This window comes from Battus philenor, unplaced genomic scaffold (genome assembly GCF_028537555.1).
Source record: "Battus philenor isolate CCGP_79_NKW_IND1 unplaced genomic scaffold, ilBatPhil1.0.hap1 SCAF_9, whole genome shotgun sequence".
In the NCBI taxonomy this organism is placed as follows: Eukaryota; Metazoa; Arthropoda; class Insecta; order Lepidoptera; family Papilionidae; genus Battus; species Battus philenor.
In genome coordinates this window covers 9,993,197-10,010,746 of record NW_027181759.1, presented here as the reverse complement: position 1 = coordinate 10,010,746, position 17,550 = coordinate 9,993,197, and the positions used below count along the sequence as shown (strand labels likewise).

Below are 17,550 nucleotides of genomic sequence, written 5' to 3'. Positions count from 1 at the left end.
TCTTTTAATGGACATAAGAATAACAAAAGTTTATTTTTTTTTAATAAAAATATTTTTTTTAATTATAAATTTGTTTAATTAAAAGTGATTTTAGAAGAGATATTGTATGCATATGAAAGTGATGAGAAAAGTTAAGCGAACATCCTATGAGAAGTTATAGAGCATGCTTTGTATCTTACGATACATCAGATGATACATCTCGAAATAATGTAATGAAAAAATATGTATAATATTTTGAACTGCTTGAAGTTTGCGGCACTCTTATAAAAAATACATTGTTTTATTTACTGTTTAAATACGATATAAATAAATTATGTGACCGTTTAGTTCTAACCGATGCAGCTAAAATATAAATTTGCATAGCGTAAACTGTAAAACGTGTGGTAAAATGTTGATTGTCGAGCACACAAAGTTTTAATAGTGATTATATTTTGTAAAATGGTAGTTTTTCAAGTTTCTACACATATTTCTGGGATATATATATATATATAAATATATATATATATATATATATACATATATACATATATATATATACATATATACATATATATATATATATATATATATATATATATAGTATTAGAGAAGAGAACTAGGGATCAATATTTATATTCACATATAGGTGTCGAATATATAAGAAAATTATTGAAAAAAAATTGTTATATACAGTTTATTTTTAATTGCCTTAATCGGTTTTTGGTTTACAGAGATGTTTACTTATTTTGCCAACTCTGTTTAAGAAAATTAGGAATTTTCTGAACAATCGCCTTAAGTGTACTAATAATATACTGAGTTATAAAAAACTTTGAACTAAATGACTTATATTTAGAATTGCTACGTTATTCAGGCGAGTGGACCGTTTTATTCTGAGCAGGCGTCTTCAACACTATATTTTCGTCGCATTGCGCCGATTTTAACTTTGCAAAGTTCACCACATTGCGCCTTAAAGAAAGATTGCCTCTGACAATAAAATTCTCTAGCAAATTTTAATGTTTCTTCTGATTTACAGTGCATTTAAAATTTATCTGATATTTGTTTAATCGTGCATTATTTAACAATAAAACTATTGGAATTAGATTTTAACACATTTTATCCAAGGTAACCTTTGAATAAATAACACTTAGCGACGAAAGATTCCTCTAACACTGACAAACGTAATTATTTAAACAATAATTGAGTTATAAAATGCTATCAATAAAATAGTACTTTACTACATTTTAATTGACTACAAATGCAACATAATTGACTACAATTTAAAATTCAAATTCGAAATATCTTTATTCAGGTTGGAATTTACACGCACTTTTTAATCGTCGATTATTTTAACACTAATCTTAGTAAGCTACTATCGGATGGAATTGCTGATCTGCTGAGAAGAACAAGCTATAAAACCAATAGCTGCTCTCTTTAAATGAATATTAACAAAGTCTGATGTATACATTATAATATCCATGTGAATGAGTCAAAGAACCGAGTTCTACACATTTAGATTTAACAAAAACTTTTGTATGCTATAATAATATTTATTTAATAATAATGTAACCTGTTATTAATCATCCTATATAAAAAAATAATAATCGTATTATTTGGTTAGTATGTATGGAGCGTCGGGCGCGGCGCCGAGAGAGGCGCGGGGGCATCCCCGGGAGCGACCCGACGTATTGCCTGCGCCGGCGTCGCTCCAAGAGGCCACATCGTCTTTGCTGCCTCCACCCGGGAAGGACAGCGTCGCAAGGCTCACCCTCACCGGACTCTCCTATGTTGTTACGGTAATATTGTTAATTTACTTATTACACACTTCCAGTGACTTACTATATAATAATTAACGGTCGAGAAACATGTTCTCTTACTGCGGTCTTCATTGGCAAGCTTACAGTCACCCAACAAGCCATGAAAAGAGCTTATTGTTATCATATCAGCTGAAAGATGCTCACTGCAAAGTATAATAGGCCTCTCCCAGATCGCCACGATGACCTGCCGACGGATGATGAGAAGACGAATGAGGATGAGTTGCCAGCAACCAGTGACTTCCCGCGACTTTAACTCTATCGACGGTTCCATCTACTGGGGGCCTATCTACGCTACATCCATCTATTCGTAGTTGCCATTCGAGAAACTTTCAATTTTGAAAACAGTCTTCGGCTTCACGAGCAATGTACTATTACCGCTTCATACAAGCGTTTTTATGAACAAATTCGTTGAACTTGGTTTTTTCCGGATCTCCTAATTTATAAACCCATCTCGCAACTAAGCCCCTAGCATAGTTCTATCCAGTGTTTTGTGATAGATCTTGGGCCTCCTTGTAAGGCCAATTGTAAACAACTATGTCTCAGATCCTTAAGTCATCACACGCTGGCAAAGACCTGCGTCTTCAGACATTGCGGTAATTTGGTTCAAAATATGGAGGGGGTTATGAGCAGAATTTTACTACGAGGTCGATTAACAAGGTTGAGTAGCAAAGGTCAGGCCGTTTATAGCTTCTGGGATCTTAAGATTCTGAAAAGGAGATCACGAATAAGCAAGCACTGCGTAGGATGATCGAAGTGGCCAAAATGTACGTCGACCTTATGATCAAATCATATTTTGGTAATATGTCAGATGTATTTTACCACATTACCACCAAAAAAGCAGAATTTCGACGAATCGATGAAGAGAGATGTGCCCGAGGAATTTTTTTTACTGCAATAGTTTTCCTCGCTTTTATACTATTCTTTTGTAACCCCATGTCTGTGATATTTATATCTGGTCGAATAAAGTTTTAGTTGTTAAAATCCAGTATATATTTCAATATGTGTACTATTAGTAAATACTGTTAGTCTTTCTAGTGTATCTAGTCTATATATAGTCTGTATCTAGTCTATAGTAGCAAATTTACAGGTATAAATTATTTCTATCTATGTACATTTTGTAACAAATATGCAATAAAATACGAAGGAAGTAAATTATTAGAAATTTGAAATATCTAAGTCATAAATATATATTAAATAGTGTTTACGACTTCGAGTATTACAATTTTAAACTTTCTAATTGGGTTTTATGAATATTACTTTAGCCTTTAATTAAAACTTAAACCCCAAAGGGACTTAACTCATGTCAGAAATAATTGGTAGCTTTTAGCCGAAAGTCACAAAGTTAAATAACATCTTGAACATATATTGACCTAATTTGCTTAACTTTTATAAACATTATGTAATTCCACGCCGTGTAATGTACGTAGGTCAAAAAATATGGTGACTTATTTTATTGCTAACAACGAGATATTAAGCATACATCAAATTTAAATTAATATTCTTCAATTTACTCCTCTTGGCTAGCAATGCAATTATCCCAACGTTGATTCCACGATTGGAAGCACTTCGGAAATTTTTCTTTCGGAAGGGTCTTCTACTACTCTGGTGTAGCTATTACAATATCGGGAATTGTGTTAAAACAGTTTCCTTTCACTACTTTTTATTTTTGGAAACTAACAAAAATACCATGCTAAATCCGGAGAGTAAGGCCAGTGTGGTCATATTTTTTTTCAAAAACTCACGAATCAGTAAGGATGGGTAGCACGGTGCATTGTCGTGATGGAGAGGTAACCGTTGGCCCTTTTTCCAGGTCTCTTTCTCTGTAAATCATCTAACAAACGAAAACCTTAAAGTATAGTAAGATTAAGTAATTTTTGTTACACTTTGTACGTTTTCATCGGTTTTCGAGTTCGAAGAACACTCCGATCGTTGTTGTACCACTTGTAAACAATCTTCAAGGCTACCATATTATCACCATACGTTAATTTTAAAATTTCGAGAGCACCGCTCTTTTTGAAAATTAAAACAAAATTGTATGCTAACATATTAATTATGCATCGCTTGTAGAACATAAGGTAAAAAATTCTCATGTCGTAGTTGTATCAGCCATTAGACACCCCCTGCTAGGTATAAGATTCCTCCAACGATAACTATGGGAGGATATATAATATATTAATCGCCATGCCTTGCAGGCAAGTTGGCGATCGCAGTTTGGTATAATGGTAAGCAGAGGACGCTTCTGCCTATCCTTTGGAAATTTCTTTGTTAACAGTGACAATTCCATATAATTAATGTACAAACTGTGAGTTATACGTAAGATTGCTGGGCTGCCGCTGCTCTAAAGATTCTCATATATGCTTTATTAAAAATATAAACTTATTTTAATCATTGTTGAGGAAATTGCAGCTGTTGTTTTAGCAAGATTATGCGCGGCCTTAGAATTAATGTTTCGATGTAAGTGTTATTAAGGCTTGCTAGTTACATTTCATTAGAATTGCCGTTTGTATGTTGTTCGCAAAGTCCGCCAGGGGAGTGGGTTTCGTATTTTTAAAAAAGAACTCTGTAATAGCCATTACGTTTTATAGCAGAACAATGAGCTTAAGTGGTGTAGCAGAATGCATTCCTAAATGAACTGCACTTTAAGACAGGTCCAGAAGAGCTTTACTTTAAATTAATGTAACGGGAGAACATGTCTAGATAATTGCAAGAATTTTTATTTCTGAAAATACAGAAAAATGCAAAAAGACAATACTTTATTTTGTATTACAATAATAAAAAAAACATAAATTGTCATTCGAATGGCGAAATAAATTCCCATAGATAGTGCTAAAGAACTTGACTATTGTAACTTCCTATTCTAATTTTAATTTATATCAAATGTTATTTAGAAAATTAAGTTAATAAAAAAATAAAGCATAATAACGAAGCGCGCAAAAAAAAAAAACTATCAATTGATATCTTTAACAGTTCTATCCGAAATTAGTAAAATGTTAGCGTGTAGTAATGCATTTATTAGTATGATTTTAAACAGTATATAAAGACAAGCTAAAGCGTACATTAAAGTCAATATTAATTCATCGATTAATTTAGCCTTAATTTATGAATATACTTTAAAACATGTAATGTTCATTATTATCCTCAAAATGTTCACTGCTGGACATAGGTCTCCCAAAAACATTTACAGTAGTACCATTAGGAAACAACCCTCGTTCAACGTCTTTGGACGACCTTTACTAGGTCCGACCAGGTGGTAGAAGCCCTATTCTGTGCTTACTGGTTCGTTATCTCCACTTAAGGGCCTCTATTCTGCGCACTATGTGGACTATCTAATGTTACTTCTACTTGCCAACCCGCACGGTCACATCGGTTACTTATACAAAATGTTGAATTATGGAATTTTTTACACTGTTTTTTTACACTTAAAGTTGATTACAGTTCTAAAGTAAACTAAAGGTCTTACTTAAATTTTTCTGAGCAATGTTATCTACTATAGTCTGTAGAAATAAGGTCAATTTGTTACCTAAGTTTAATTTGTTAAACCTACAGAGGCCATTACGACCACAGGTGGCATAGTTAGCTCTTAACCCAGTTTTACCGGTTAAGCATTTAAAAGTTGGGTAAATATCTGACGGCGAAGTTTAGTTACGTAGTTATAGCTACTAAAGGCATTAGATAATGTAAATTACGAGCCTGCAGAGCACTAGTTTATCGACTTAGGTGTGTTTGAATTACTGGTTTAAATTTTATAATGAAAATAAGTTTTTTATTTAGAATTAAAATGAGAAAAGTTTGTCTTGTAGTAAGCCAATTTTTGAAAGTTCGTAAACTTTTATTTATAAAATTTTCGCGTTATTTGTAAGCTCACGGTAACTCAAATAACCGTAGTGAGGGTTATGCTCAGGACTTATTTACAAGATCGAATCAGTTACAATAATGATATATATTCATATGCACACAATAATTACAGTAAGGTATAAAAAGAAACACAAACGCAAAGAAAAAAAATACTATGCAAATAATAAATAGACACACATATGAAAACATTTCTAAATTGATCCGAAAGAAGGAATGGTAGCCGTGTATGTGTATATGTGTACATGTTTGATCGTGCTTGCCTGTTACGTTATTTTTTGTGTATGTTTGCAAATGGTCCTGTTTACCATGGGACCACAGACTCGTGGTGTTCAATGCGCACGGCTTTGTCTCTAAATATATATATATATATATATGTATATATGTATGTATACAGTTCATATTTTTTGGTTACAAGTGAATGGATAGTAATTAATGACTATATTGAATAATTTGTTATTTATTGTACAAAGTCATGTAAATGTAAACTATTGAATTCACAAGGCTATAAATAAATAGAATGTTGCCTGCTTGATAAACGTATATTTTGCTTCAGAAATTTCAGACGAGTCTATATACAAATTTCATAAATAATTTCAAAGGAAGTTGTTGCCACTATTAAAGCCTGATGCATAATTAGAGCGTGATAAAATTCTTCAACTATGTTTCAGTAAAATATTTCGAATGTGGGAGAAACGGTTGAATATTAAATAGTAAAAAAATGTGCAAAATGCGAAATATGAATTAATCTTGTCAATTTTTTTAGATATTTGTTTAAAAATTATGCGTTTATTGGTTACTAATAGTAATTTAATAAATGTTCATGCCGTGGCAGCCTTGTGGTAGAGGAGTGAGACTTTCGATCTTAGTTCGCGTTTTAGATTACAACTATCCAATCTTACATAATTCACACTTTGTACATTGAATATATAGGTTTACCTATATATTTAATGTACAAAGTGTAGAGCTGTGGCTCTCAAACAAGTCTACAGAGGATGGACAGCAGAGTCCTCTGCGTACCAGGTCACCAGGTACCAGGTACCAGGTCGCAGTCCGCCTGCCACGCGTGGCGATTATGATATATTATGCAATGTTTTAAAATTTCAAATTCTACAAACACTATTCATTATTATATATTCTACTATAGATTCCTGTCACCAGGCAAAGTGATAAGCACAGTAACTTAACAAACGAACCATTTTTATTGAAATAAAATAATGTTTCCTGTTGAATATTCATTAAAAGATTATATTTTAAATGACGTAAAAATCTACTTTCTTGTTGAAAACATTAATACGTAACATACATACGATTTATCTGTGCCTATAATTATATTTAAAATCAATTTGCTAAGATTAGACCAAAATGTTAAATAACATTATAAATGTCGTTGAAATTAAGCTAAACAATCGTGTTAGTGGTTCGTAATTTAGTTGCTAAATGTAATCATTATTTTTTAGCTAAAACAAATATATACCGACAGGTAATAGAACAGGAAAGTTCTGTTCGGCTTTCAAAATTTTCTTGTTTCGACTTATCACGTTTTGTCACATTTTGTCTCTCCTTGTCACGTCTGGTCACGACTGGTTACGTCTTGTCACGTTTGCTCACGTCTTGTGACGTTGCCTACTACAAATTAAATTAAAACACCTATCCCTTTCTGTTCAATATTTGACGTCAATGAAATCCATACAAGGCTTGTTAAGATTTAATCAATCTTTTATAACTATATTAAATCGATAAAATAATCACTGCGGTTTTAAATACGCTTCATTATTTTCATATTTTTAATTGGATTACCATAGGTCAATAAATATTAAAATACGAAAGCTGTAAAGTTCGCTGTTTAAAAATTAAAATATTCTATCTTTCTGTTCTATAATTATTTTCTGATATTTAAATGAAAATACTAATAGAGTTTTTATCTAGTAAACAATATGCTTTTTGGTTGTTAATACTGAATGGTGTACTTAACAATTATGATGATATTATGATGTTTACAATAGGGAGGGGTTAATTATAGAATTTATAGTTACATCATTATTCAAATCAGTTCGATAATTTTATGAGTGACATGGATAACAGAAATTGTGTTACTTCTGAAGAATCATTTCGATTGTAGGTATTTCAACGTAAAGGTATGTTTTATTAACGCGAATAGATATGTAGAGCAATCAAACTTTTCCTTTCATTGGAATGCAGCAAAAGTAACGGGAATTTACTAAAGTCCATAGTACATTATTCATTACTGAATCTACCGATTTTTAATGTACCAATTTAAATTCAGCTAATATTCATTGTTAGAGTCGTGAAGTTTATGATCATTGAAAAATTTTGAATTTAAATAATTTTAAAGTATTTAAAAGTTCATACTTTCTGTATAATACATATTAAAATAAGATTATGTTTGTTTATTTATTTATATATTTTTATATAAAAAATGACGAATATGCCGAAAGCGTACTGGATTTCTGGATTATTATTTGGGACTTGTAAATAAATTAGTTTATAATTAGTATTTGTAAGTAGGTAAGATAACTACATATTATAAAAGAGAAAAATAAGACTAAGAAAAAAAAACCGGATGCATCATGACATGTTCAGTATATAGTTTACGTTGTGACGGCTGTTTTTATTAAATTTTTATTTTCAATTTGTCAAAATTTATTTCCGTGACATAGACTTACAGTAAAATCTATATAATTAAGGGGAAGTTGCCATTTTGTGACGATTATTTTAAGCTTCATAGCGTTAACATCACAAATATTTTAAAATATTTCCACAGTAACTGAACTACGAGAATTACGAGAAGGACTGGGACGAACTTATTTCACCTGTCTTGGAGATCAGTTTTACGGTGAAAATTTTTCGGTCACGTCACAAAGCCAAAATACAAACATTATTTTGAGAAGGGCAGGAGAAAGGAAAGGCGAAAGGATTAGTGTTTGATTTAAAATAATGACAATTTATAAATCTTTACTTTAAATTTACTGAATCGTTTTCATAACTTAATACGTATTTTATGGAATTAATATACTTGGAACATAAATAACAACGTTAAATGCAAGCACAATAAATGGATTTAACCGTAGCCATACTCGGTAAAAGCGTAGCTCTGGCAGGTGTTCGTAGAGTTCAGTAGTTTTTGCTAAGCCAAGAACTTTGTTACTTATAAATATGTCACTTGTTACAATGTTTAACATTTCTTAAGTGCATTATTTACTCGAGCTTAAAATGTAACAAAAACAAAATAAAATTGTGAGGAAAGAATAAGGATCTAAGTAATAAGATAGATAAAATAACATTTTGCACGCAAGTTTATATAGACATAGATGGTAATCTTTTATTTATACAGTACACATATAAGGAGTGTAGGCAGAATAGGGACAAATAATTTAACATTTTCTTCAATAAAAATTAAAAAGAATAATTACTCGGATTTTCTTTCTTAAAATTTATATTGTCTAAATCACGACGGTCGAGCACACTCCTGAAATCTGAACTCGGTATTTCGCTTCACTCGCTGCAAAAGTGATCGTGGGAAAATACTAACCTCGGGAACAATATTTTCTTTAAACGCTGATATGGTCATTGGATTTGTTTTGTAGACATTGCCGTATAGATAAACCCACCAAAAAATTCATGAAGGTAAGATCATACATACATATAAATACCGATTCCATCTATGTACTGACTCATCACCACATTTCCGGAACAATAAGGTTTAGATACTTGAACTTTTGCCAAGTACAGGTCAACCAAGAACGAATTCGACGAAGTTATACATGCGGTTGATAAGCCGTTAAAAATGCATAATTTCAAGCTATAGCTGTTTTAGGTATCAAATATTCTCGGAATATTTTTTAGCATGCTTAAATCACTAAGAGAGGATGTTATGAAATTTACAAAAGGCTGTGCGGCCCACGCGAAGGGGGCGGGAGACTGAGGGGGAAATAGGTTCAAATTATACGAATATTTATTGCAGTGCTAGCCCAACGTAGAGGACTGAGACTTGGGATAGGTGGTCGGGGGTTCGATTTCCGTTACAGTATTATATATAATTCGCACATTATGCATTAATTATATAGGATTGCTAGTTCTCATAAAGATGTTGTTAGAGGATGGGTAGCAGCGCCCTCGGTGTACCATAATACCACACTGCGATCGCCAAGCCGCTTGCCAAACGTGACTTATATGAAACGTACTCGATAGATATCTTTGAGGGTGGACTATGCCTAGCAGTGAGCGTCTGTGGGCTGAAACGACAACATATTTCCTAGTGAAGATATTGTTTGATCGGCAATGTTAACAATAAAATTTTTGTTTGTATTAAAAATGATCAAAATCATTAAATTGAAAGAAAACAGTTACTTATAAACTTAGCAATTAATCCCTTACTGTCATTGCATTACAAGGGGGCCTCCTTAAACTTCGTATGCGAGTTATAAGCTACTTTTTAATGAATGTTCAATAATCACCATGTTCAATTGGGGTGACGTAGATATGACAATAATATGATCTACAGTCAAAAATATGGTAAGAAATTAATGGCTGACAACAATTTTAATACAGTAATAAATTTAACAGCAAAAAAGTATGCTTTATTTGTTTATGGAATAATATTTTTTGTAAGAAAAATCGTTAGCGCTTTATTTCTAAGGTATCCAATGCCTTCAATAATTTCCTTTTCTAGTATGTGAAATATGTGAATGACGAATTAGGCCCCAATGCTTCCGAACGATAAATTATAAAAGCGATGTCTTTGGGGATCGACTCGTCCGTTACGGCGTCGTAAATAACGGCCGAAGATGCGGTGCGCCGTAGCCGGCAATATCTCCGGAAGGAACTCTGCTATGACATCACGAAATACAACTGCTTCCTTTGCAAGAACCGCACTGATATAAAGGATATTTCAAACTGTTCTTAGTTCTATGTGACAGTTGTATCTTTTTGTCCTCCACCTATCCAGTGTAATCTTTTTTAAACATCGTATTAAATAACGCATAATGTAGTGAAATTTCTTTTAAATTGGAATATATGCTATACGCGAGCGCAAACAAAGTTTAAAAGTCTCACCAAATATTCGAATTTCAAAATTTTCCTAATAATTTTTTAAGTAATTTTTCCTCATTAGGTATACATAAGAATGACGGATATTAATCGCTGTTTATAAGAATCATAACTAGAGGGTAACTTATTTCTTTAACTTTTCATGTGATTCAAATAATTATGAAATCCTTACTTTAAGTTATCCCTTACGTTTATATCGTTATCGTGAGAACCTTTAAAAAAGGGGAGTAAATGGTCTTTTATTACGCTAATGTGGTTTTAATAAAGGAGTCAGCAAATTTAAAATTGGATTTCAGGCAAGTGCTAAACTGTGTTGTTGCAATGATTTGAATTTTTATCTTTTTTATTACCTGATTTGGAATGAGGTAAATAAACTTTAAAAAATCGAACTAAATACCTTGTTGTTTTTGGTAAAATTTATTGTTTTGTGTGTACTCGAACGTGGATATTTGCAGTCTTATGCCTCTGTAGACATAAATGTGCTATTAAAGAATCGCTGTATAACTAACCTAATGTATTTCACAACCAATGGTAATAACATGTTTTCATTGTCATATATGTTGTCCGTTGTAAATGCTTTGAGTAGCACAAACATAATTTATTGAAATATATATGTGTAGTGCTGCTGTTATATCATAGAGCAATAAATACTCGTACATAAATAAAACGAGTAATAGAATATTAATTTACATTATTATCCACTCAAAACCATTTACAGTGACCACTTAGGAAGAAATGCCTAAAGTGTCCGATTTGATAGAAGTTAGAATTCGCTTGAATTCCTCTGTAATGACATCTTTGTACTTAAGGCTGCGAGGATACATAACGCGCTTTGTTTTGAAAAGATTCCGACACCGAAAGACAAGTTTGTTTTTGTGGTAACTTTTACAATATCCTTAATTCAAAAGTAAAGCAATTCATTCATAAGCATTGTTGTTATTCGAAAAATCCTTCACACTGTAATTGTTTATCTTTAATGAATTTCATAAATATATTATGTAGTACGTAGTAAAGGGTCGGTTAAGACTACAGGTATGCCAAAATATGAAAGAATAGATAAAAAAGAGTAATAAATATGAGTAACAATTTAGTCACAGAATATAATAAAAATGAAGATACGAGGGCCAAACTGAAAGTTTTTAGAACTAGCAACTTAAAAGCATTATATTAAAAAAATAAGTTTAAATTTTGAAAATAGAACTCTTTACCAATAATATTTAGTATACATTTCATTCATTTGTCATTTGTTTTACGATTTGGCGGCAAATTGGAAATTGTCTGTGCACGTCAGAATGAATTTAAGCCGAGAAAATTTTCGTGCAATGATTTTTTATGACTTTCGATGTCATATAAGTCAACAAGAAAGTTATGATAGACTTCGATTGGCTTTTCACGATGAAGCCCCATCTCGTGCCACAGTTTACAACTGGTTTAATGAATTCAAACGTGGTCGAACTAATCTCACCGATGATTTGCGTGAGGGACGGCCTTCTACAGCGACGACTGAAGACAATATCAGTGTTGTGCGGCGTATGATAGAGACTGACAAAAGAGTGACCTATCAGCAGATTCGGACAAGTCTAGGCATAGGTATGAGTCAAGTGCACAAAATCCTCCATGAACATTTAGCGGTCAGGAAGCTTTTTGCCCGCTGGATACCGCATAATTTGACCGAGGCTCAAAAACTCCGTCGTGTTGATTGGTGCCGAGAAATGATCCAAAAATTTAACGGAGGTGACTCAAATGTTGTGTTCGACATACTAACGGGTGACGAAAGCTGGATTTACTGTTATGATCCGGAAACCAAAAGACAGTCTGCTCAGTGGGTGTTTCCTTCCGAAGAGTTGCCAACTAAAGTGAAGAGAGGTCGAAGTGTTGGAAAAAAGATGGTGGCCTCGTTCTTCGGAAAGACAGGTCAATACGCGACAGTTGTCTTAGAGGATCAGAAAACGGTTAATGCAGAGTGGTACACTAACAACTGTTTGCCACTTGTCTTGGAAAAAGTTCGAGAGAAACGACCTCGCAGCAGGATCCTCCTTCATCACGACAATGCCTCGTCGCACACCGCCAGGCAAACGATCGACTATTTGGCGACCTCAGACGTGGAATTACTGGGTCACCCGCCGTATAGCCCCGACCTCGCACCCTGCGATTTTTATTTATTCCCGAAAATAAAAGAAAAACATCGAGGAAAACATTTTATGGACGCCGAAGAAGCAGTGGCTGCGTTTCAAAACGCCGTCGAAGAGACCCCTAAGGCCGAGTGGGCAAGGTGCTTTTCTCAATGGTTCCATCGAATGCAGCGATGTATTGATGTAAATGGACGCTATTTTGAAAAGTTATAATAAAACTAATAACTTGCTAGAATGCTTAGTTTTTGATTTTCTAAGAACTTTCAGTTTGACCCTCGTATAAAACTCAAAAGTTTAAATAAGGTGATAAACAATCTGTAATGCTGTGGATAGGGTAGAAGGATGAAAGGTTGAAAGAATGAAAAGAATGCTACGGAAGTAAAAAGATTTTATGATGGAATGAAGGAAAGAAAAAGAATGGATGGTAATGTACACAGAAGAAAAAAGACAAATGTAAATAAAAATAAAACTGTATCTGAAAAAACTATTATTCGAACTTGTAATGTTCCTGTCCCACACAAAGCAAAGGGAACGAGAGACGCGCAAAACCGGAGGCCATTTAAAAATATATATTACTTGATAACTTGAACATTACATGGAAGTGAATTGTAATATCGTAAATAGTTGCGCACTAATCACTAATTTTATGAAGCCTAGAGAAAGCTATTTTTCTAAAGTTTATATTTCACCTAAGTATCGTCATTATATTTTCTTTTATTATTAAGATATTAATGTCTTTTCAGTTTTATATAGAATCTATTATTAGGCTCGGACAAAGAGTTTTGCGTTTGCTTTTAATGTGTAAACTTAATATATCTTTTGTTGTAGGCGGTAACACGACGGTCCCGTCAGTCGACATCGATGCAGTGGTCGCGCTCGTTCCGCGGCACTGCGGGCACCCAGCACGATGACGTCGACGTCGATGACGTGTTCTTCGCGCCGATGGCGATGACGTCACCTATAAATCAGCAACACCATGATGAGGGCGATGTTGCTGATGGGCCAAAGGGGTAAACAATATTTTTAAGTTTTTATGATAAATAATTTAAAAAAAAAGGACAAAGTTACTTTTAATCTTATTTAAATAAATTTTAAATTGATTGAGATTCATTTTTAAAGTGTAGACATTGTCAATTATAAAATAAGAAATATAAATTTATTATAATTTCTTTATGTATTACATTTAAACCGATTCCGTGCACTGCCTTGTAGTTAAAGCAATGGTTTATATTTAAAGCCTTAATTTTTTATTACTTCTCGATCGTATTAACTAATGATTGCCTCTTGAAAGCACTTTGGTGAAAAGCTGAGAAAAACATTCGATCAAAGTTAAAAGCTTTAAGTGTTAAAGTCATATAATGTATCGGTAAAAAGAAAATTCGAAGGTATTTAAGAGTTTCGGGATAATTAAGCTCATTGATTTATTAGACTTATAAGGTAAACACGTCTTTTAAAATTTTATATTAAATATGAATTTGTATTTATATGAGTATTACACTATTTCAAAGCGCTATAAAGTAATAGAGGTTTTGACAGTAACAGAAGATTAGTTTTGGACCAGAGGGTTAATAGATTGGCTAAATGAATTATACACTTTTTAATATTGTAAAGATATAGTTAATATAGCAATGGGATGGGCACAACGCGGGCACAAAAGATAACCATGGAAAAGGCTTGTTCCAGGGACGCTTCCTACCAGTTCTATTGAAAATCTGTGGAGGTCTATGTCCAGTTGGGAACGCTTTACGGCTACAATGATTATGATGATGTTCAGTTCTATGTAGGATTTATACTAAAAAATATCACAAATGATAATGCGTATCATCAACGAATTATTCCTCTCTTATATTATAGTATAAAATAAACAACGTTAATTGCATCAGCGAAGTAGGTTTGTTTAATTCGAAATTTACTATAAATGCATACTCGCTCGGCGTCGAGCAGGGCTGGGACGCAAACTTACTTAATAATCGTGCTACAGCCAGAACCGAGCTCTTAATACATCGTCATGTTGCGCTAACTTGACAGATTAATTAGCTTCTAATTATAATTATACATTTCACTGTAAACGAGCGAGCTCCGAGCCGGGAAGTTGTTTGAAAACTTATTGTTCAACTGTAAACTGATTGAATGCCTTTGTGTATTAAAGCAAATCGTTCTTGCTAAAGTTTAATTTATAAATCACTTCTATTATTATTGAATTGGATACTGTCCAATAAAATTTTATTAAAATATAAAAACTAGCAATAACATCCTTCCTTTTTTTGAAAGTCATTCAGGATTGATTGCGGTAATGCATCCATTTTGTCCAAAACGTGTAAAGTAATATATATAATTGTCATTATGATTGACATACCCCAATAATGTTAAACGTGTTATGTCTCTATAACAGAGGGAGATATCGCTTTACCCAGATCTTTGTGACATGGGTCGGAGAATGGACTTAATCTCGGGACCAACTTACATATGCGCATCGAATTAAGTGATCTGGTATCAATTCCGCATATTGCCAATTTATCATTGTTATATTGACATAGTAGCTTTAAGGAAATTTTGTTTACAGAGAAACCAAAATTGCTTATGACTAATTTTTTTAATACGAGTATTATTTTATAGAAAAATAGTCTAATAACTTATAAACAAACACTTGTAAATAATTCTTATTACTATGAAAAGGAATTATAAGTGATAAAGAATTGTTGCCACAGTATTATTCAATTGTAAAAAAAAAACATAAAAAACTTGACTTACCATTATGGGCTCTTTTCAGAGCAGTGAGAGTTTGAAAGCCTGGTAGCTTTATGATAACATATGCCTATCTATATATATTCATGTTCTTATCAAATTGGGTAGGTCTGGCATTCTCTTCATGGCTTACATAGATGACTACTATGAATTATTCTTAGTGGATTTATGGTGATCATAAAACATTAAATTTAAAATAGTGAAATCAAATATCTGTTTATTCTAAGAACTGAAATGAAAGAGTTTTATAACCCTCTGTTATAAGCTATTAAAGAATAGAAATGATTTTATCTTGACGATTTCAGATTTTGTGTTTGTTAATATTTTTGTAAGGTTTCTTTATCTTCCAAAGTAAGTAATTTCGAAAGTTCTAAGTAAAATAAAGGAAAACTATTAATTTCTTTGTAATTCGACTTTTAAAAAAATCAATTGAAAAAAGATTGCGCAATGTGTCCGACCTTTCTGCATTTTATTGTTTTTCATTATTCTGTTGACGTGTTTCAATCGGTCGAAGAGTAATGCAGCTACTTGTGTATTCCGTGTGAGTTTCCACAAAGCGATCGATAAAATGTTCCGTTCAAGATCGCTTTACTTGTATTTCCGATCGGTAACGTACACTCGCTTAATCAATTCAAGCAGTATGAATATATTACTATTCGTGTAATATGTTTTTCTTACAAGTTTTAAAAATTATTAACATGAGTGAAGATAAACGTAGAGTAAGGATAAAATAAAGTTATGATAAGTTTTTTTGCAATGTTGATAGATAGTTGTTAATGTTGTTGGAAGACGTTGGGTGCAATGGAACTATGGGTAGAAAGCATGATGAAGTTTTCCTTTAATCCATTAAGACACATTCTTGGCTGGTCACTATTAGAAATATCAAAAGCAACAATAGACACTAGTAAATGTCTATTCTTTGAATATCTGTCCACATAACAATCATATTGATTTTGCCACTACTATTTTAAGTTGTATTTCAGTGTTCAAAGATTTGGAAATGATTAAAACTTTTTCGTCTTTTCAAAAATGTTCCCTGCTTTTTTATTTTTCGATTTTAATATACTTTATACGAATGTGGAGCATTTCTAATATTTTTTCTCTACAGATGTATTTTGATGCTGAATAGAGGGATTTTATCCATGGTGATTCCAACGCAATTCCATTTGGGTTTTCGTAAAGCCTCTCTCGAATGCAGCGTTTTTTTCTCGAATGTACATTTAGCGTTTGTGTTTTCAGCGCTCGTTCGCCGGTCGTTGCGGGCGTGGAGTACAGAAGGCCGGAGAGGAGTGTGTCCTGGGGTGCGGGAGGGGCACGGATCCATACACCGATGCTCGAACCATTGGCAGACAACTCGAATAGAAGGCAATTTGGCATGGGCATTGTCGGCAGATTCTTCCGGTGAGGCCTTTCGTTGTATTCATATACAGATCTAGAATAATTCTTTTGTTATAATTTTTATGGAAAAATAAAGCGCTTAATAATTTTCTGCTATTTTCTCAATTATACAAAGTGATTGTTTATATACAGCGTGGAATTTTTTAGCATCACCTGGAGGGAAAGTACTGTACATACTGGAGTTGGAAAATTTTACTCAAAGGAAACATTCCTTTATTTTAAAAAGAAACAGAACTGCATATTCAGATTTTCGAAATGCGTACTCGTAAAATCCGAAAAAATCACACCCTGCACTTTTATGGCATCAATCGATAGGGTCAATCATAAGGATTACTTCTCTAAAAAAGGTGGTAAATTAAACACAAGGAAAACCATGAAATCTAAACTTTGTTGATTAAACGAAAAAAAGGGTTAACTAATTAATTAGTTGCTCGAAATGTGGAGTTTATTTTGTTGGATACAGAAATTTATTCTTTTAAGTAATTCACTCCAGTAACTTTTAACATCGAGTTGTGATGAATATTTAAAATCGTACTGTGCACCTTGATTCTTTACATATC

The 17,550-nt window shown here is 32.8% G+C and overlaps 1 protein-coding gene across 1 annotated transcript in view; it reads left to right on the top strand.

The window, feature by feature from the left end:
- The window catches only part of rho-5 (rhomboid-5), a 178,383-nt gene that overhangs the window by 147,162 nt on the left and 13,671 nt on the right, over positions 1-17,550 (top strand). The window contains exons 3-5 of the mRNA XM_068776000.1: positions 1,598-1,772; positions 13,676-13,857; positions 16,832-16,993. Coding sequence (XP_068632101.1) covers positions 1,598-1,772; positions 13,676-13,857; positions 16,832-16,993 — 519 coding nt within the window. The remainder of the gene's footprint in view (positions 1-1,597; positions 1,773-13,675; positions 13,858-16,831; positions 16,994-17,550) is intronic.